Source organism: Dromaius novaehollandiae, chromosome 1 (assembly GCF_036370855.1).
Source record: "Dromaius novaehollandiae isolate bDroNov1 chromosome 1, bDroNov1.hap1, whole genome shotgun sequence".
In the NCBI taxonomy this organism is placed as follows: Eukaryota; Metazoa; Chordata; class Aves; order Casuariiformes; family Dromaiidae; genus Dromaius; species Dromaius novaehollandiae.
This window is the reverse complement of record NC_088098.1, coordinates 10,056,521-10,077,339: the sequence shown is the minus strand read 5'-3', so window position 1 is coordinate 10,077,339 and position 20,819 is coordinate 10,056,521. Positions and strand designations below refer to the sequence as shown.

The 20,819-nt window shown below is 39.6% G+C and overlaps 2 protein-coding genes across 2 annotated transcripts in view; one reads left to right on the top strand and one right to left on the bottom strand.

The window, feature by feature from the left end:
- CCDC146 (coiled-coil domain containing 146) overlaps positions 1-14,933 on the top strand; it is a 96,023-nt gene extending 81,090 nt beyond the window's left edge. The window contains exons 14-19 of the mRNA XM_064505247.1: positions 1,005-1,229; positions 1,891-2,119; positions 10,531-10,659; positions 12,232-12,369; positions 13,233-13,481; positions 14,730-14,933. Coding sequence (XP_064361317.1) covers positions 1,005-1,229; positions 1,891-2,119; positions 10,531-10,659; positions 12,232-12,369; positions 13,233-13,481; positions 14,730-14,933 — 1,174 coding nt within the window. The remainder of the gene's footprint in view (positions 1-1,004; positions 1,230-1,890; positions 2,120-10,530; positions 10,660-12,231; positions 12,370-13,232; positions 13,482-14,729) is intronic.
- Positions 14,934-16,043: 1,110 nt separating this feature from the next.
- The window catches only part of GSAP (gamma-secretase activating protein), a 48,319-nt gene continuing 43,543 nt past the window's right edge, over positions 16,044-20,819 (bottom strand). The window contains exons 28-31 of the mRNA XM_064505240.1: positions 20,687-20,748; positions 18,544-18,648; positions 18,306-18,399; positions 16,044-16,789 (exon numbers count right to left, since the gene is read on the bottom strand). Of these exons, the coding sequence (XP_064361310.1) occupies positions 16,689-16,789; positions 18,306-18,399; positions 18,544-18,648; positions 20,687-20,748 (362 nt within the window). The 3' untranslated portion in view covers positions 16,044-16,688. The remainder of the gene's footprint in view (positions 16,790-18,305; positions 18,400-18,543; positions 18,649-20,686; positions 20,749-20,819) is intronic.

Genomic DNA, 20,819 nt, shown 5'->3' with positions numbered 1-20,819 from the left:
GTTTCTGTAGCATTGTCATTCTTTCACGGAAACTTGCTTTACAAAAGGTTGATTCAATTCAGTAATACCCTGTGGACCGGGAAAGTGCTTGGATCCCTGTGCGCACGGGGAGGGAAACAAACCAAAAAGAAGCTCGCTGCTTTGTACAGAGCGATTCAACAATTTAATGGCAGAAGCGAGGACAGGAGGCAGGATATTTCATCTGTAGTTCTGTATTTTAACAGGAAACCATGCTTCCTCTTTCGCTCTCTCTTTGGTATGTTGAGATGAATATCTTCCCTGTACAGATAAAGTAGGGTCTTGATCAAGAAATGGTACTTACAACAGATTAAATGAAGTAATTCTAAATTCCAAGTTGTTAGCAAATGAATGATACGTGTAGCAACAAAAAAAAAATCATTTTGATTAATTATTTAAGTAACAGTTAATTATTTTAGATCTCTAGATACTAACATAGATGCTTTTATGAATCTGTCATGTGATTTTGCTTCTCATCTTTCTGCTATGTTTTTTTTTTCTCCTCTGTAAAGCAAGGAGATTGATGATTTCCGTTCTCATGAGAATGTGGTGATATGTTTGTTGTTTATAAATAATAAACATGGAGGCCTTTGAATTATAACCATGATATTATTTAAATATCACTGCTTAAATAAAGAAAAGGGCGGGATTTCTGCACATTAAGAATTTGTATCGCAGTTTGTACTGCTACCCTTGAACTTTATTTCTTATGGCCCTTCGGGGTACCCAGTTAAGAAGAAAGTAGCTGTAGTGCGGTGCTCTGTTTATAGCATATTCCTTGGGCCCTAATCCAGTTCTAGTCAAGTTGGAAAGAGCTTGTGTTAACAAGCTGTTCCCAGAGAGTGTTTCTACCTCTTTTCATGCTTCTGTGAAGCACTAGAGTAGCATAGGAGAGCCTTTGTATATTTGAGGAATTAGTTTAAGCTCTGCTATATTTATTAAAGTGAAAGGACTGAAAACTCTCCTGCTTTTCTGTTGTGTTAAAGAAAACTGCAGAGACGCCGCCTGAAGAATGCAAATAATGTAGCAATTAAAGACAGTCTCAGAAATGATTATTGCAAAATTGTACAAGTTGTGCATGAGATGAAAGAAAAGAAAGAGCAACAGTTGCTGGATCTTGACAGACTTACAAATATGATCACCAGTATTGAAGAAGAAATTGTACAGCTACGCAAAAAATATGAAAGGGCTATTCGACAACAAAACGAGAGGTATAAATATAAAATGTGGTTAATTTTGAAATAGCCCTGAATGAGCCTGCCATTAGCCACATATGCTTTGGCTTGTATTCATGCATCAATAGTATTTTTCAAATTATGATCACTTTTAGTTAGGAATACTAGCGGGCTGCCTCACTCTCGTGTCTCACCAGACAGCTGCCTCCCTGCAACGGTCAGTGGCACTTTGCGTTTTATGGGTGTTCGTTGCTTCTCTGTTGGTGATGATGCTCATTCTTCAGAATCATTATGCACAACAATGGCAGCTTGTCTGCTGAGTGCCGCGGGAGCTTGTGGCCTCCTGCCCTGTTTGTGCTTTGTGTGCAGATATGATATAAAAATGCTGAAGATGAAAAACTATGCATTTTTTTAAAATGAATGCTATGGAAGGCCAGAAAAGCTTTAAAAATGTTCCGAGAAACCAAAATAACCTTTGCAATTGTGTATTCTTTAATTTTCAGAATATGAGTATTTTGTTACCTATTCATGATTTTACCTGTTTACATGATATTAAAATAGTATTTGCGAAATCTCTGTACATTTTCCCAGGTTATTACTACCTTTCAGGTTTGCCGGTTATTTTTCTTGAATGGGATACACCGAAAATTAGTCAAAGGATTTAAAATTTTACCTTTCCATTTTGGGCTTATTGCAGTGGTGTTTTGCTCAGAACTAGAGAAGAAGAAGTATGCATTTTGTATGAGAAAATAAATTTGCAAGAGATGATGTGTAGAAATGGAGAAATTGAGATGCAAGCCATGGATGAAAAAATCAGATTTCTGAAGATGAAAGTAGCTGAGAAAAAGAGACAAATTGAACTGTGTTTCCAAATGCTACCAATGAAGAGTGCCCTCGATGGAGATTTGGCGGTACTTCAGATACAGGTTGGTGGAAAAAGAACCCTGTTTTCTTTGTAAAAAAATTACTTCTTGTACAACATGGCTTATTAACACAGAAAATTTGCTAATATACCAGGCCAGCAAAGCACTGAGGCATGTTGGTAAATTTAAATATCTGAGTTTCTGTGCTTATGTGTATTTGACTCATACTCTGTGTTATGCACATACCAACCCCTTCTTTGGTATGCCATCTCAGCAAACCACCCATAGCTTTAAATGTCAGTATGACTAAAACGGAGAAAGGGAGTCATGAGGAAAAATGGGAATTTAGATGAAATTTGTTAAAACTGTCCTGATGGGGGTAGGTGGAGAGGGGGAGGGGGACACTTAGCTCTTCAAATTTCTAAAATAATAACTCAATTCACACTTGACCCTGAACCTACTCTGGAAACTCTGCTGCCTACAATGATATAATCCACATACATTTTCTTCCACACAAAAACAGTGAAAGTTTTAGTTCTAGTTACAACATGACATTAAGCAATTAGCAAACTGCAGTGTTCATCACTGTTTTGGACATTCTTTCCTTGCTTTCTGAAATGGCTCATTTACTTTTGACCTTCTCTCCAGATGGTAATTTTTTCCATACATACTCTGTTAGTGTCTGCACAGAATCCTGATTTATGGGGTACCATTGCTCTTAGTAAGTGCATAGCTAGTAGCTGTGACTCATTTTAAGATAGTGCTTGCACTATTCTGTTACTTCTGGTCTTTTAAAGAAATTGTATGCTCTACTAAAGGAATAAAATTTTATATAATATTTTATGCAAATTGTACCCCAAAAAAGTTTATAGTGGAATTACAGATTTAAATGATAAAGAGAGGGAATATGGAAATATGATGATAGCCTAAAGGAATATGAGGTGTTTTTCGGATAAGATTTAGAATGAGACTGAGAGTCACTGAGACTAATGCAGTAACAAAATGCAGATGATTTTTTTGAACTGTGACAGGCAATTGTGAAACTTTGGTTTTCCTCCTCGTGCAGATTTTTTAAGCTTCCTGAAACCTTCTCCTTTGTGATGATGGTTCATGTGAAGCTTGAAGTCACAGTTAAAGGAAGGCTACTGTTTCAGGTTCTTGTAATCTTTCTGTAATATTAGCATAACATTAAAAGTAGGAAAATGCAGACTATCGTGATATTAAAGATGGAGTACTCTCAAGAAATGTTCTCAAGTCAGGGATTTTTTCAGTGACCAGTGGCAAATAATCAGTTATCAGCATTTTAAATATACCTTGATACTGTTGTTACTGAATGCTAGGTGATTCAAACTGGACTTTAATCCAACCACCTCCTTGTGGCTCAGCTGTTAAAGCATGAATATCCCTCCTCTCGATGGCAATAGCTATTATGTCTAAGGAGACACAGTTTCAATCCATTTGTCTTTATCTCCATGATTTTAATACAAGCTGTAAGCCTGAATCTCTGAATCTGAATTCTGGTGTTGGTTGCCAAGTTCAAATTGCTAATTCCTGTCCTGATTACAGATTTGGCCCCATGTTGAAATCAGGTTCAGCACCTGTTCAGTTATGATGTATGAAGTACCTTATAGTAATGATCATTTGGAGAAGACTTTGGCTTGTTGTGGTGAATACAAATCTAAATCACTTGACTTGCTTGTGAAACCAACCTCTGATGCCAATCTGAGATCCTTCCATAAAGAGGGGATAACAGGACTTCCCTTTCCACTGCCATTTGTCTGTCTTTCAATTTAGATAATGATAAAAGTTTGGAGATAGAATCAGGGTTTCCTAATCCTGTGAGGAATGGATCCTATCAGATGCACTAAAACCTCCTACAGTGCAGACTGTAAATCTCTTTTCTGAGGTCTCAGTTTTTATTTCTTCATTCTCTTGAGACCCTGTGTGGGAGCCAGTGTGCCTAACTTTAACTTCGTGTACTAAATTTACAAGCCCACTGAACAAATTATCCAAATAAATGAGTAAGTTTTCTGTGAATAAGGTCTCTTTATTACTGGGAAGAGTTAAGTATTCCTGGAATCAAGTAAGGATGCGTCAAATGGCACCTAAATTTGAAATACAATTTAGAATGCTATCTGAATTAGGCAGGCTGAATCCTACACCTCTTGGATTGTCTTCTTCCCCTTTGCCTACCCCTCCTGTCTCTTTAAATCTGGGGTATTTTCAAACTTTGCCTTATTCTTATCATCTCTGCTGTTTTTCGCCTCTGCTACGTTCCCCAATCTTCTCAGTTCCCCAGAACTTTTTTCCTTTTTCTCACTCCACAATTGAAGTAAACTCTCTAGTACTGAATGATGAATGCACTTCCAGCAACAGATATCAGTTATTGATAATACTTCAAATATATAGAGAGAGAGATGAAAGGAAAACAAGATTCAGTATCACAAAATAGGAAAAGGTTTCAGTATTTGGCTTGCAAGTGACTGAGATGTTTTGAATTTTTTAGTGACACTATTTGAATCAAAGTCTCCCAAATAGTCCCTGAAGGCTTTAACCATCAGTAAATCAGCTATTCTGAGGCACAGATTTCCCTATTTATTTCACAGATGTACATCTGTGAGTGGATAGATGTATTCAATGGCCCAATATCTAGATGAATATGGTACTCACTGGGAAGTGGAAAAGCACAGGTTAAGGCTGTGGCCAGTTCAGGAAGGACAAGAATTTCATCTGCGTCTCCTATATTCCACATGAGCTGCTTAATCATCAAACTGATGGATATTCCACTCTTATGCATTTCATCAAAACCTATGTATTTCCACAAAAGAGTGGAACTTTGATGAATAGATATTATTTAATAGAATACTATCTTAAGTAATACTTGATCTGTTCTAACCAAATGTTAATAATGTGAACAAGGTATTTTTGTGACAATGTAAAGCATCAAAGATAGGAACACTTAGAAATACTTCCTTTACCTGACACTGAAAATATCCAGTGAGATTCTAAGCTGGCTTTCCCAGGGTATAAAACTATGTAACTTTTAATTGTGATTGCACATCAAGGGACTGTTCCTGCTGACCGAAATGAGCCATGAAAATTAATCTGCCTTCATGCATCAGTGAGAAATATTTAGCATTAATCATTAATTAGTCCAACACATAGACCTGCTGAGCTGTCAAGACACTTCAGAAAGCAGTTTCACGCCTCAGAGCTAAGCCAACATACAGGGACTGACAGTTTTGTAGAGGCATTTGGCCTCAAAATTTATCTAAGTTTTAACCGAATGAAACAACCTCATGAAAATCTGCAGATTACACATCACAGAGTCATAGAAAAACGGGGCTAGTAGGAAGCTAAAGAGTTCATCTTAGCAATCCTGCTGCTACACCAAAATAGTGCTCCTACTCCTGCTCAAGAATCTGAACTTCCAGCTCGAGCAGAGGGGCAGAGTTTGTGCCTGTGAGGTTGGAAAGTGGAATCTCCCAGGGCAAAAAGCAGGTTCACAACCCTGGGCTTCAGGAGAGCAGACTTTGACCTGTTCAGGGACCTGCTTGGGAGAATCCCATGGGATATGGCCCTGGAGGAAAGAGGGGTCCAAAAGAGCTGGCTGATATTCAAGGATCACCTCCTTCAACTCAAGAATGGTCCATCCCGATGAGCAGGAGGTCAAGAAAGAGTGGTAGGAGGCCTGCATGGATGAACAAGGAACATCTGACTAAACTCAAACATGAAGAAGAAGCATACAGGAGGTGGCAGCAGGGACAGGCGACCCATGAGGCATATAAAGACACTCTGCAAGCATGCAAGATTGGGGTTAGGAAAGCTGAAGCCCATCTGGCAAAGGACATGAGGGGCAACAAGAAAGGCTTCTACAGACATAGCAACAGCCAAAGGAAGGTTAGGGAAATGTGGGCCCTCTGTTAGATGAGGCAAAGGACCTGGTGACAAAGGCTACTGAAAAAGACAAAGTACTGAATACCTTCTTCACTTCAGTCTTTACTGCTATGACTGGCCCTCAGGAATCCCAAGTCCCTCAGACCAGAGGGAAAGTCTGGGGCAAGGAAGACTTACGCTTAGTGAAGGAGGATCAGGTTAGGGAACACTTAAACAAACTGGACATATACAGTCAATTGGACCTTATGGGATGCACCCATGAGTGCTGAGCAAGCTGGCTGATGTCATCGTGAGGCTACTCTCGACTATCTTTGGAAGGTCATGATGACTGGGAGAGGTTCCTGAGATCCGGAAGAAAGCAAATGTGACCCCTATCTTAAAGAAGGCCAAGAATGATGATCTGTGAACCTACAAGCTGGTGAGCTTTACCTCGATCTCTGAGAAGACAATGGAGCAACAAATCCTGGATACCATTTCCAGACAAATGAAGGACAGGAAGGTTATTGGAAGCAGTCAGCATGGCTTTATAAAGGAGAAATCATTCCTGACCAACCTGATAGCCTTCTATGATGAAATGACTGGCTTGGTTGATGAGGGGAGAGCAGTGGATGTTTACCTTTACTTTAGTAAGGCTTTGACACATCCCTGTAAACAAGCTGATGAAGTATAGGCTAGATAGGTGTACGGTGAGATGGACTGAAAACTAGCTATATTGCCACACTCAGAGGGTTGTGATCAGCTGCACTAGGTCTGGTCAGAGGCCAGTCACTAGTAGTATCCCTCACAGGGGTTGACACTGGGGCCAACACTGTTTAATATCCTCATCAATGACTTCCATGATGGGACAGAGTGCACCATCAGCAAGTTTGCACATGACACAGAGCTGGGAGGAGTGGCTGATACAGCAGCTGGTTGTGCTGCTATTAAGAGGGACCTTGACAGGCTGGAGAAATGGGCAGGGAGGAACCTTATGAAGTTCAGCACAGGGAAATGCTAAGCCCTGCACCTGCGGAGCAGTAACTCCAGACACTAGTACACACTAGGGCACAACTGACTGCAGAGAGAGATGTAGGGGTCCTGGTGGACAAGTTGAATATAAGGCAGCAATGGGCCCTCATGGCAAAGCAGGCCAACAGTATCCCAGGCTGCATTAGGCAGAGTGTTCCCAGCAGATGGAGAGGGGTGATCCTTCCCCTCTGCTCAGCGCTGCTGAGGCCACATGGGGAGTACTGTGTCAAGTGCTTTGAGTGGGGCAGGGGTTGGACTAGATGATCTTTCAAGGTCCCTTCCAACCTCAACAGTTCTGTTAGTCTGTGACAGGATTATCTATCATTCCTGAGATGGCTAAACTGTTCTTTAAAATTGTCATTGATTGAGACACCACAGTTTCCCAGAGAAGCTATTCCAGTGCTGCTTTGACAGTGGAAAGGTTTTCCTTACCTTTTGCCTAAATTTTGATTTTTATTCTACCAGGATCATGACAAACAGATCGTTCTCTTCCTCTTTGCAGGAACGGTTCACGTTACTAGAAGATATTTCTCCCCCATCCTTCTGCTAGGCTACATGGCCTGCCCTCTATATTTGTCCTTAGAGAGAGTGTGTCTTTTTGCTTTCCTTTTCTTTCTCACCATTCTGTATTTTTTTTAAAGTGCAGTGCCTAAAACTTGACACAACCCCTATCAGTGCTGAGAGTGAAATGATTCATTCAGGCATTTCTGAGGTTATATTTCAGGTTATATATATGTGTCCAGGTATGATGGTAGCACCTCTTGCAACAGCATGATATATTGACTCACGTTCAGCTCGTGATTACCTGTAGCAACCAGATTCTTTTTTTAGGAAATGGTATCTAATCAGTTGGCCTTGATTCTGTATTTGTACGGATAATTTTTCCTGCCTACACTTTGCATTTGTTATTTAATTTCACCTCTTTTGTTCAGACCTTTTCTCAGATTAATTTTGAATTTGAATCTTCTCCGAAGTATCTGCATTCTCTCCAGCTTAACTTCATTTTACTGATTTAGTACTTACTGTATATATTCATCAAGACCATGTTTCCCTAGCTTGTTTATGAGAGCGTCATATGAAACAATGTCAAAGATATGTAAAAGCCAAGATCTACGACATGTACCATTTCCTATGCACACACCCATTAAATTATCATGGTAGGAAATCAGATGATTTTGGTATGGTTCAACAAATCCATGTGGACCATGATTCATGCCCTTTTTATTTTCTAGCTACTTACCAAAAAAAAATTGATTATTTGTTCCAGATTTATTCTTCATAAAATGAAGATAAGTTATCTGTAATTCCATGACTCCTTTTTTCCCTATTTTTAAATATAGGTAAAATATTTGCCCTTTTCTAGTGCTCTGGGTACCTCACGCACCTCCTGTGAGGTTTCCAAAATGAGCTCCAGAACTCCACTTTTTCTGACAAGTCTTTCTAAGTATCTACGAATGCATTCCTTCTCGTCTAGTCATTTGTGAACAATTCCTCCTGCCTGGCTACAATCAAACCTAGAAAAACATCTCTTGTAAATGCTTTTCCTATCTTCTGTATAAAATACACTTCGATAAGGCAGGGGCTTTTTTGCTTTTAAGACTTAGAAACTCTAAGAACTTGGAGAAAGTTTTGTCCAAGGAAAACACTGAAAACTAGGAGAAAATAAAGATGCTTATAGTCACACCATTTCAGCAGACACACATTAGCATGGTTATTTCTAAATGTGCTTTTTTCCCATGCTTTTGGGGTGAATTACCTGAGCCTGTAACTAACCATTCATAACTCATATTGCATTTAAAACCAAGTCCAGCATTTAAGTTTAGCATGAAACTTCTTATAGACTTTTTTCCACTCGTTTGGAAAATATATTTTCTGCAATAGTCCTTATTCTCTAAGTAACAATTAAATCCTAAAAAATTTTACTTAATGAGCTGTCCCTAATCTCTTTAAGGTACCATTGCCCCCAGCAGGGCCTTTTCAGCTGAGTTTGTTTGAGGAGTTTGGCCCCAGATATAAAGCATCACTGGAAACGTAGCTGTGTTCTGTTGTTTGTGATAGTCTTGTTCTTACATTCTTCTCCTTGTAATTCTCTGCGTACTATTGGTTTTGTGGTTTGGTTGTTTATAATTAAAATAAATATTTTAATACCCATGAAACCAGTTACATACTGAATGACATATATTTAAACCAAATCAAGATTTCATGAGGAAATTATTCATTACAGTCATTTAAGTTTTTTTTTTTTTTTTTTTTTACTTTGCCTCGTTCTTAGACAAAGTGCAAAAGAAAGATCTGGATGATGCTGTTTTACCAGGAAAAAATATTCAAAACAAGCATTCTGGTAACGTTCCATTATCACACGAGACGATCTGTCAGTTTTCCCTCTTACATTTCAAATCCAAATTGTTAACTTTGAGTAACCCTATCCCTGTAGCAACATCTAAATATTTACTGTGGATTCTTACTGACCCTTTAGAGTTTTAGGTGCCAGTGACCACTTGTTCCTTAATACCATCACCTGAAATTGATAGCATTTATATCAAGTTGAGTCATGTTTATGTTAGTACTAATAGGTCAAGACTCCACTGACAATGCTCTGACAGATGGCCAGATACCTATCAAAGCACAAAAAAATACTGTCAGTCCTGCAAGTTCAGACATCAAAACTTGGTTGAAGGTCCCAGTCACACCTTCAATGAATGCTTATGAGAAATGTGGATTTCCATTTAGCGTATTCTGGAAAAAAACATTATGAAATGTGAACTTTTCATGTCAGGAAGGTCAGAGAACACCTGTATTTGTGGATCGCACTGGTACCACGTTGTTCAGGATTGTCACAACTCCATGGACACCTGCCCACACTCCTGGACATCTGCCTGGGAACTTAACACACAAAACTTAGATGTCAACGCTACAGGAGAACATTTGTGCTAACCAGCAGTAAGGCAGAGCCTGCTCATTTCACTTGCAACTAAACTCTCAGGCACTTGAGTCCTTGCCACATCCCTAAATGCATCTAACCCTTGGGTCAAATAGAAGATTGTAAAGCACAGAATATTGGAGAATTTCCCCCCCAGCCGCCTGCCCTTGCCCCCCAAATTTGGTGTAGTCCCGAGGGTAAAAAAAGTAGCCTGAAGAAGGTGGCACTCATAATTTCTGGCAGAGAGAAGGGTTTTCCTCCATGCTGCAACTGTCCCAGTGTCACCTCCTAAAAAAAAAAAAAAAAAGAAAAGAAAAAGATTGTTTTTAATCTCTGCATTCCCCCCGCCCCAAATCACATGGGAACCCTGTGCGTCGGCCTCAGAGGAACCCTGAGAGCTCAAGCGCCAGGGGTGAGCGAGGCGAGGACCTGCCATGCTATAAAGCAAGGCAGGGATCTTGCTTCCTAGACCAAGTGTACTCAGTGCAGCGTGGCTGTAAGCTGTGGACCCTGAACATCTCATTTGCTTTAGTACGATTCTCCTGGAATAAATCAGACACACTGAGACCTTCCATCTCTTGTCACACAGTAATAATTGGGCTTTTTGCTTGTCATCTGAAGATAACTATTGTGGATTTTTGTTTGCTAGTATTCGCAGTGCAAGGACCGGATTAAACATCTCGAGGAAATCTTTGCTGACCCTGAGAATAAGACTAGAAAGCGAGTCTTGGGAGGAGAGGACCCATCTCCACCTGAACTGCTAGAAAAGATTGAACAGGTAACATCATTTCTGACACCAGCATCTCCCACGCTGCCGCTGACTTCTTTAAGAAAAAGCAAATGGTATTTTTTTTTAAGTAAACTTTCTGTAAGCTGAATTAAAATAATTATGATCGGCTAATGGGAACTCCAGCCCAGTGTCTGCCTTCCAGGAAAACTGGGCATGGGACACTGACTTCCTCCGACAGAGGCTGCAGAAGAGAGCAAAACGTAGGCTCTGTGCAGCATGGCTGGCTGCCCGTTAGCTGATTAATGCATGTCATTGGCACTTCAATACAGACCCTCCTGCTTTGTTACAGGAAGATACAGAAAAGGTGGCAGAGGGTAACAAATTCAAAATAACAACGTGCAGAAGAACGAGGTTGTAATTCTTCAGCAGGTAGTGTTTATCAGCTCTTCCATTACAATGTATGTAGTGTGGACAGTCAGCTGTCCCACCATCCTCCTGAGGAACCTGTGTAGGTGATACAGGATGAAGCAAACACCCTTCCCAGGATTTGGTTTTATTACTTCGTTTCCACTTCAAACTGGGAGGTACAGAACAGATTTTTATGGAAATGGGCCCTAGGCCAGCAAAAGAGCTACACGCCTGCTTGTGCAGCACTGCCTGCGATTCCCAGGATAGGCTTCAAAATGAAGTGAAGCATTAAGTCCAATGTAAAAGCCAATTACAAGGTGCCTCCTTTATTGCCTGCAACGGGGGAAGGTGAAGGAATGGAAAAGGCAACCATGGTATTTTCTTAGATGTAAGTGTCCCTCCCATTTACACATAAGTGCCTCCACTGTATTTCGCATTGCACATGAGGCTGCGAATTCCACTACTCTTTATGGTGTAGGTATCATGATACCTGCAAACTAGGTGTAACACTTATCTAAGTGCTCCTTTTGCAATCCAGCTTGTAATGGTTTAACAGGAACACTACCTAATATTTTCGTGAATTACTTCAAGTTTTTGCTTTACTTCCACACTTTCCTTAACAGTGGAGGGAGCTCTGCGTAGAAGCCCAGGTAGGCTGGAAACAGCTTGCTGTTACCAACCCCCAAAATTAAAAAAAAAGGGTCCTTGCAACCATGAAGTAAGCCTGAATGTTCTGTTTCAGTCTCCTTGAGTTTTTAGAGTTCTTCTATTTGCATAAGGCTTTCTTTTTTAGTTTTTGGAGTTTTCTTTTTCAAGTTTTCTTTTGCACCAGAAGGGGAGGAAAAAAAAAAAAGAGAGGTATTTTCATTTTAAACAAGAGCTGAAACCTTCTACTAATAACATAACTCAAGGATCCAGAAGCTTTAAAAAGAAATCCCTAGAAAACAATCATTGCTTTCAAGAAAATCATAGCAAGGCAGTAATAAATAACATTTGTGTAACCACCCCCTGCCCCCAAAAGGGCCCAGTCTGATATGGAAGAACTGTAATATTGGTAGTAATATCCTGAGCTAACTTTGGTCCGGTATTTGGCATGAAAATGGACTGTGATGTGATTACCCATGGCTGTTCATTGACATTATTTCAGAAGCAATCCCTAAAACGCCTTCCTCTGTCACTGACCTCCACCACGTATATTCCTTCTCCCTGCAGCTAGAGGTGGAGCTGCTACAGAAGGAGGAGAGACTGCTGGAGATGGATTTTATCTATGAACAAGTTTCCCGGCTAACAGACCGAATCCAAACCACAGCAGAAGATGGGAAGCAGGACACACTGCTATTAGCTAAAAGGGTAAGAAGGGAATTGCATGCTCTGCTTTGCTGGCCTATAGGAATTGAAATAATTTCAATTCTGGGCAAGAGGTAAGATGACTTGCTTGCAAAATGCAAAACTAGGGACTGGGATTATTGATCAGCAAATCTGCAAATCATACGTTAGTCTTAAGAAATTATACATGTTTAGTAAAACCAGTAGTGCAGACATAGCAAGGGCAGTAGGTCAATATACTTTCTTACTTTTTGAAAGCTGGCTGTATCATAAATCGTATCTTTCACCAAATACGTGATTAGTTATTTCTCAGGTTGAGTAACTACTAATTGGGAGAATCCTCCTTTTGCATGTTTACTTGAACATCTTTCCACAACAAACACATTAATGGCTGAAAAAAATACGGGAAGGTCAAGTAAGTTCTAGATCCCTACAGCATGATAGAAGATAAAATCGGTATGTGGCTCAAAGTTTGTTACTTAAGTAGGGAGAACTACAGAGGAAAGACATATAATTTTCAATAGTTACTTTTGTATTATTATAGTTATTTCCTTCTGACAGCAGTATTATTTTGAAAAGAGCAAAGGTGATCTCTAAAACCCTCTCATTCCCCATTTCCTTAATGGAAAAGCTCCAAGTGCAAGAGAACTGAGTGAAAGAGAGATAGACCAGAAAAAAAAAAAAAAAAAAGATGCAATTAGTGTAAAACAAAGCCGGGGCTGATTTTCTTTCTTTCTTAGGTTTGGCATTTGGAAACACTTCAGTCCAAACGTATCTTTGCAGCAAATCTGTTTTGTTTTCATGTACCTAATACTTATCTACCTGCTATGTCCAGTAAGTGTCTAAAGAGAAGACCTGATTAAAAGGTAGCTGGTTACTCATTTCAGACAAATGAACTGCAGAAGAAGATAAAGGATAAAACCCAAAAGATGATGGCTCTTGTTGCAGAGTTGTCCATGAAGCAAGCACTTGCCATTAAACTCCAGCAGGAAGTGAGAGACAGAGAACACTTTTTGATGACTGTTTCATCAAGGATAGATCAAGGCCTTCCCCTTCCTCAAGAAACCGAAAGGGAATGGCTGAAGGTACTGCGCAATGAGAAGATGCAGAAAGAAGCAGCTGAAGCTAGAGCTAAAGTAGGTTTTGCCCTGTTGCGTGCAGTTAGATCTTCAGCTTCTTCTTTTGCCCTGCTCTCTCTCATCTTACTGCAAGAGCTGTTCTCTCACTGCATGTTCACTCACAAACATGGAGCTACCAGGCCTTAGTGGAGATGACAGTATAGACAGAGGCGATTACAAAAAACAGAGCACATCATGTGTTTGTGGAGTTATAACTGCAGTCTGACATACTTAGAACTGGTCCTCAAATCTTAAGGAGAGAATACTTCATGCTAAAAGGAGAACTTCTCTTCAATTTATAAAGTAAACTTATGTGACAGCGTTTTGGGGTGATGAGTGAGAGCCATCAGGGAGGAATCCTGATTTTGATTCAATTTCAGGGTAAAGCTGCAAGGGGCAGGGGAAAGGGAAAAGAAATATAAATAGTGCAGCATCCCTGAGTATCAGACACAGTAAGTGTCATATCAGAAAGAGCAAGACTGCTGGGCAAGACAGTGAGGGTAGACACAGCAGCATAACAAACAGTGCTTCAAATTCTACCGTATTGTAAAAAGTGCCTCTTTAATGCAAACCACCAGTGATCCCTGGGTGGAGAGCTCCCAGATAAGGAAAAGCAGTATAAAAATGAGGTATGTGTATTAGGAAACTCTTGGAGGTGGGAAATTAACTCTGCTATCCTTGAGTATTTGTTGATGTCTCCAAGGAAATTTGGAAGAACAAGGTTAGAAGAGGAATACACAGTGCAGACATTTACAGCACTTGAAGCCACTTCTGTAGTAAAACTGGTTTAGAATAAACCTCTTTGGCATTAACACTTCTCCTCACGTTATGACTCAGTTTCCTTTCCGTGCTGCCGATATAAGCACAATGCAGTGACACTACTCTGCAGTAGCTGCTGCCAGTGTAAATCTGGTCCAGATTCTGAAGCATCAGAATCATTTGTAGTAACTCACATTGTTCTTGGGATGTTCTGTGCACACTTACTACAACTTTTAGAAGTTCATCTAAGCTGTTTTCTTCACAAATAACAAAAACACTACAGGCTCAAACTGTATACTGTCTAAAAGGACAAATTCACATCCACATGGCCAAGAAATAGCGCTTACCTTTGAATGAACAATTAGTACCCATCTAGGTTTCCTGATTTCTTAAGGATTAGGCTAACGGTATTTCCTTTCTTAAGCATTCTGTACTTTGGCTCAGAAAAGTACTGAAGTTTTAAAAAGCATATAATCACTATGTGATCAAAATGCATTTCTTTTACAGCGTGCTGCAGAAGAGGAACAAGCTGCATTGCCTGGTTCTGTCCACACAACAGCTGAACAACGCCCAACTGCTTATATCCCAAATGATGAAAGCAGTCTCCCGCTGCCACGGCCCTATGGTGCTTTGGCTCCTTTCAAACCCAGTGAACCTGGTTCAAACATGAGACATATCAGAAAACCAATTGTAAAGCCAATTGAAATCTGAAAAGATATCTCAAACCAGAAGAGGCTATTACTGGTTGCTGAATCTCAAGAGTCAATAGCTTTCAAACTGCACTGAAGAAATGTCCATCAGTGTTTTCCGAAATTCCATATTGCAAACAAAGTAGTTGCTAATGCCAAAACCATAGCTAAATGGTCACTGATACAAGTTCCCTTTCTCCTGGCTAGCGGAAGCATGGTCTCCCACATGCAGTGCAGTATTGAAAATGTTAAGAAAAATGAGTGATTATCATACTAGGCTTATTTTTTCCAAGTGAAGTTTACTGTATCTGACTATATTTTACAATACTTTCCATCAAAAAGAAAAAGCTAGAAAATCTTCTCTTGTAATAACTCTTCTCTTGTAATAATTCAATATAGCTGAACAAAGTCCCGACCACTTGTACAAATAAACCAACATGGCTTTCTGCAGCCTGGGACTGAAGTCCAAGCTTGCCAGACAAATTTTGATTACAGTGTGAAAATATTCCTTCCCTCTGGGTAGTTAGTATGAAAGCTAAAACTCTTGCTCCACTGATGCCAATGACAAGGGAATGATCATGCACTTGTTGAGAGGAAAAAAAAAGGCATGTACTGGACACAGAGGAAGTTCCCCAGAACTGGATCTTTCTACTTCACTGGTAAGCAACAGGCAGCATCAGTCTGGGAACTACTCAGAGAGGATATCAGAGGTTACTGCTGAAAGCCTCTAGAATCTTTTTCACTAATTGAACACTCTAAAACTTTGATACATTTTTTTTGTCCAAAAAAATGGCAGAAGTCCTACATGCTCTAATTTAAGATTTCCTCTGTGTACTGAACCACTACTACTATTTTAAATAAATGTCATAGGTCACAACTTGAAAGAGGAAAAAAAACTGGGTCAGTTCTGTATAAATACAAGTGGAAAATGAAGGGAAAAAAATTTGCATCAATTGTTTTTTGAAGGTGAGATTTGAACTGTAACACTAAAAGTTTTAAAGAAAGAATTAAATAAAACCCTGTCCAAGTCACTGTTAAGATAAACTTCCAAAGAACTTTCTTCTTGTCCTGTATTGCTTACAATTTTATACATATCTTAAAAAACAAAACAAAAACAAACAAAAAGACCCTGTCACATGCACTTAAAGGAGATGGTATTTTGTGCTAATTATAAAACTGAATACATTAGAATACAACCCCAAAGCTAGAAGTACTGTAAGATAACACATGATCACCACAACGAATGAATACATCATTGCTGATGCATCATACACAAAGACTGATTCCTCATTTGTTATTCTTACCTATTTCACGTAATTGCACCAAGAAAACCTTTTATTAACCCAAACAAGTAAACAGTTGCCAGTTCCTTCACAATACAACTGGACTACCTTTTTCAGGATTCTCCTGCTTGTTAAAATAGTTAACCATTTTCACAGCCTGTTTTAATACCTGCTGTAGCTCCATTTGACCACTCCACAAGATAAAATGGAACCACAGATATATTTCATCAGAAACTTGGATGTGCATCAGATGCATTTCTCTAGGATTTATCTACAAGTCAGTAATTTCAATCCAGTCACTCCTTAGTACACTGCACCAAACACTATTTTAAGTAGCTTTTTCTCTCAGTAATGGTGGAATCTCAAATCTGCAGATTATCTGGAAAACAACACTACATTTAACTTAAAAAAATATATAAAGTTGGTTTCACAGTTCTGAGAGAGTACTTTTGTAGGAGTAGCAAAGTTGACATGCTGTTGAAGAAAGCTGTCTTTTAGGAATACTTGAGGCCCAAGAGCATCATGGTGTGTCTCAGTGCTGTTTCCTCTACAAATCTTGTATTAACATGATCTTCCTTTTCGCATGGATGCAAACCTGGAGAAACAATATGAAAAAGTTAGCAATTACAAAAACATAAGCACTATTCTACATTAAGTCTTGCAGTCTACTAAACATCTTCATCTAGAATACCAAAAGTTAAGGTATTAGATGGAACTGTTTTCATTTATACAAAATACCCACCGCTTTCTTTGCGGTCATTTGGATGCTCAGCAAAGGCAGAAAGCTTTTGAAGTTTATCTCTAGCTTTTCATAAACTGCAAAGTCTTTCTGTGGGGATGCTGAGGCTAGGAGGAAAGCTTTGCTGAAACTTTTCAAACAAGCTCCAAGATCCTTTATGAATGCAACTGTAAGACAAATTAGACTATCATCTAAGAATAGTGTGTCAAATTTACAGAACTCTGAATTTAACAGACACTTCCCTTAACTGAAACAGCTCTAGAGTACAGACAGCTACTGAACTTCCACAGCACTGGTACATTAGAAAGCAAGCTTATCTGTGGGATACATTAGAAAGCAAGCTTATCTGCGGGATACCTATGACACTTAGACTGAATTTGCTTTCCATTCTGTGGCAGATTATAATTACACAAGAGAAAACAAGCAATGCAGTTTGCCTATATCCCACTAATAGGCAAACAATATCCTACAAGGAGGAAAGCCAGACCATCTCTGGAGACCACTAGGTCTTCCATACTGATTCTATACTGGAGATCCAAAACAAGACTTAAGAATAGTGGCTATGTCTGTGCTATTAAATAAAATGGACTGGGGTATATTCTCATATGCATCTACATAGTTGAAACTCTTTTCCTCCTCAACTGGGATGACATCCATACATGGACAGTCCTATTCTAGCTTTCAAGCCCTTACCTTGACCCAATTTTGTTTCATTATTATAGACATAACCAGTAATGCTAGGCAGTGTAATGCTTCTCTTTACATACCTTGCTTTTGCAGTGGAGTCCAGAATTCTGGGATGCTTAGGTTCACTATACGATGCATGGGGAGTTAGGTATCTCTGATAAGGACCCGCAAAGACTAACACTGAGCAGCTAATAGGAAATACGGAGAAGGCAGCCTGACTCTAAAATCTGTCCCAGATCTAGTGCACAAATGCTCACATTCGTTTAGGTCTGGGATACTTTCCCGAATATAGGTGTCTCTTTCACAGAGGTGGGCCGACAGACTTATTTTAGAGGCAACTAGGTGCTCTCCATCTCTCTTGTCACAACTAAGCAGGAAAAGAGCTTACAATGAACTGGGCCAGAAACTGAGCAAACAGTAAAATGACACAAGCGTCCTGTCACCACGTGTGTTCTGAAAAATGCCAGTTTACCAACTGGATTCAACATAGAGGGTTTTGAAGAAAGGACATCTAGTGAAGACGTTCTCAAACAATTCCCACCAACAGAAAGAGACCAAAACTTGCATGTTCAGACATCAGTGGAGTTTTGGAACTCAGTGTTATCAATACAATCAAGATAAAGCTGAATGTGAAAAATCAAAATGAAACAATTACTAGTGTTCCAGAGTACAGAGTTAACTTTACCTTGATTCTCTATCCCTGCTAGCGTATTAGTCAGGTAATTAAGTGGCAAAAACTCTACAGGGACGGAGTGTCTCTCAGGCACAGGTCTGCTACACTGTAAAGGAGAACATTTCAAGTTAGTTCAAAGCTGCACAGTACCAACTAAGTATAACATTCAGTGTGTTATGGTCTACAGCAAAGTTACGAGTCTCAACACTGTCAAAGCAAAAGATTAACAAAATAGCCTGTATACTCTCACCTGTCCATTCCCCAGCTTCTGAAGTAAGAGTTTCACATACTTCCGTGCAATGAAATTAGCATTTACTGGGTGATTCCAAAACTGGTAGACTTTTTGACCAAGAGCCTGGTAAGTATTAAAAAAAAAAAATCCTGAGAACAATAGCAGAGGACAGTGGAAGACTGATAAATAAGGAAAAAAGTAAAATAAAAAAGAAACACACCCAAAATCAACAAGAACAACAAAAATATCAGACTGACCAATTTCCCCCCCTCTTGCCACAAAAAGGTGCATTTTTTTGGCAAAGAAAAAAAAAAATGTGGGCCATAATACAGACTGTTTTCTTTTCAGACACTGATGATAAAAGCTAAGGAGTCGTAATTTTTAGCCATGAGGCTATCCTCTCATAGCCAGTAACCAAGAGATTAGAATACTCTCCCAGAATATGGGAAATAATCAAATCCTTGCTACTCAGTTCCTGAGTAACTCAGTAAGTTTCTAACAATCAGTCTGTTCCATTTGCTCTGTCCCACTCTGTGTGTGTACTTGAATATTAACTGAGGCTCAGAATGATTGCTTATCCTTTACGTGACTCTGCTTTAGACTCATTCTTCTCCTAACAAATCCCTAACACTGTTCAGAATTGCACTTCTCTCTGGCTCAATGAGTATAAGGAAGCTTACAAAAGCAGGATACCACCAAGGAGAGATGCTGGGAACACAATCCACAGCCCATCATTTAGGGCATTGTCCTGGGAATTGGTAACATTGATTCACATTCTCTCAAGCAAAAAAGCATATATTCAAACTCAGATGTCCCAAAGCTTCCTATCCTAACCACTAAGCAATCAAATATGAACACACTGTGAAATTACCTCCTGCTATTTTCCTGATCTAGTCTTTGTTTCCTCCCTTTCAGTTGTAAGGAAATACAGACTACTGAAAGAGTTCATTTAGGAAATGCTGAACAGTTTTTCAGCGTTGATGAAATGCTTGGTTTTGATTCAACTGAAGTCATCTAGTGAATGTAACCTGAACTTAAAATAGTCCAAGTCACCCCAAAGTGCCTTTTTAGGAAAACAAACTATTCTCTGCGTTTTTTCCCCAAAGCTCTAAATAGATACAATGAGGCACTGAGTCTACTGTGCATAACTAGCAGTGTGTGTCCCCTAAAGCACTCAACTCCGTCCCTTCACATCAGAGTGCAGTGGCCATGGTGTTCCCCACCCACCAGGCCTGGGGCTGACAGCTCACACAGGCCCCACACTGACCTCAGCGCACCAACCCAGGCACAAAACAAGAGACAGAACAAAGAACATTTTGTGGACTTCTCTTTTCCTACCCCTTCACAAAACTGCTGCCAAATAAAGAAGCCCTTGTTAAAAGAAAATTGAAGCAGCACTTCTGGCCATTTGAACTATATGTAACAGTCCATAACGAACAAACAATAAGCAACTTGTGTTGAGAAGGCCTGTTCTACTGTAAGGCACTGCCAGAGGGGGATCCCTGGTTTTCCTCTGCTCACCAAGACGTTGTGCTGCCTCTGCAGTACTGTGGCGTGCACTAAGAACGAAAGGGGAAAGAGGAGTCGGTCTCCCATTCTGTTGTAACTTTTAATGAAGCATCAATAGTTGGCTCCAGAATGCGCCTAAACGAGTCACCTTACCAACAGGTAAGGTTGGGAAATTTCACAGACAGGAAGGCCCTGTAATGCCATCTCCATCACAGAAATGGAAAACCAAATTTTATACTTGTTACTGTATCAGCTTTTGAACCTATCTGATAAAGTGAATAAAACCAAATGTATATGAAGAGGTCACAGTGGGAAAGGCATCTGGAGACACTATAAACAAAAAAACCTATAAACCTTCTTTAAACCTCGTAAAATCTTCATTGCTTTATGCAGGTGAGTACTCAGCAGAGTAGTGTCAGTTTTGCCTATTTGATTCCTGCAGAGAACTGGAGTCACTTAAAAGCACGAGAGACAGACCTATACTTTAAGATACCAGGGTACCCTACAGGTTATGAGCAGCAGATGGAGAAATTGGAGAGAAGTTCAGGTTACATTGCTTGAATCCCAGCAAAGTCTTTCACTGGCTTGATCCTATGCACAGGGAAGAATTTCACATCCATTCCAAGATCCAAGAAGTGACATCCAAAGTTACCTCAGGAAGCCTTGTGATAATACTGAACTTAAGCTTTTCATTCTTCTCAGTGTTGTCCAGATCTACAACAGAGGAAAAACCAAATCAAAAAACACTTTTTCATGGTAACCACATAACTAAAACTTCCAAGTTT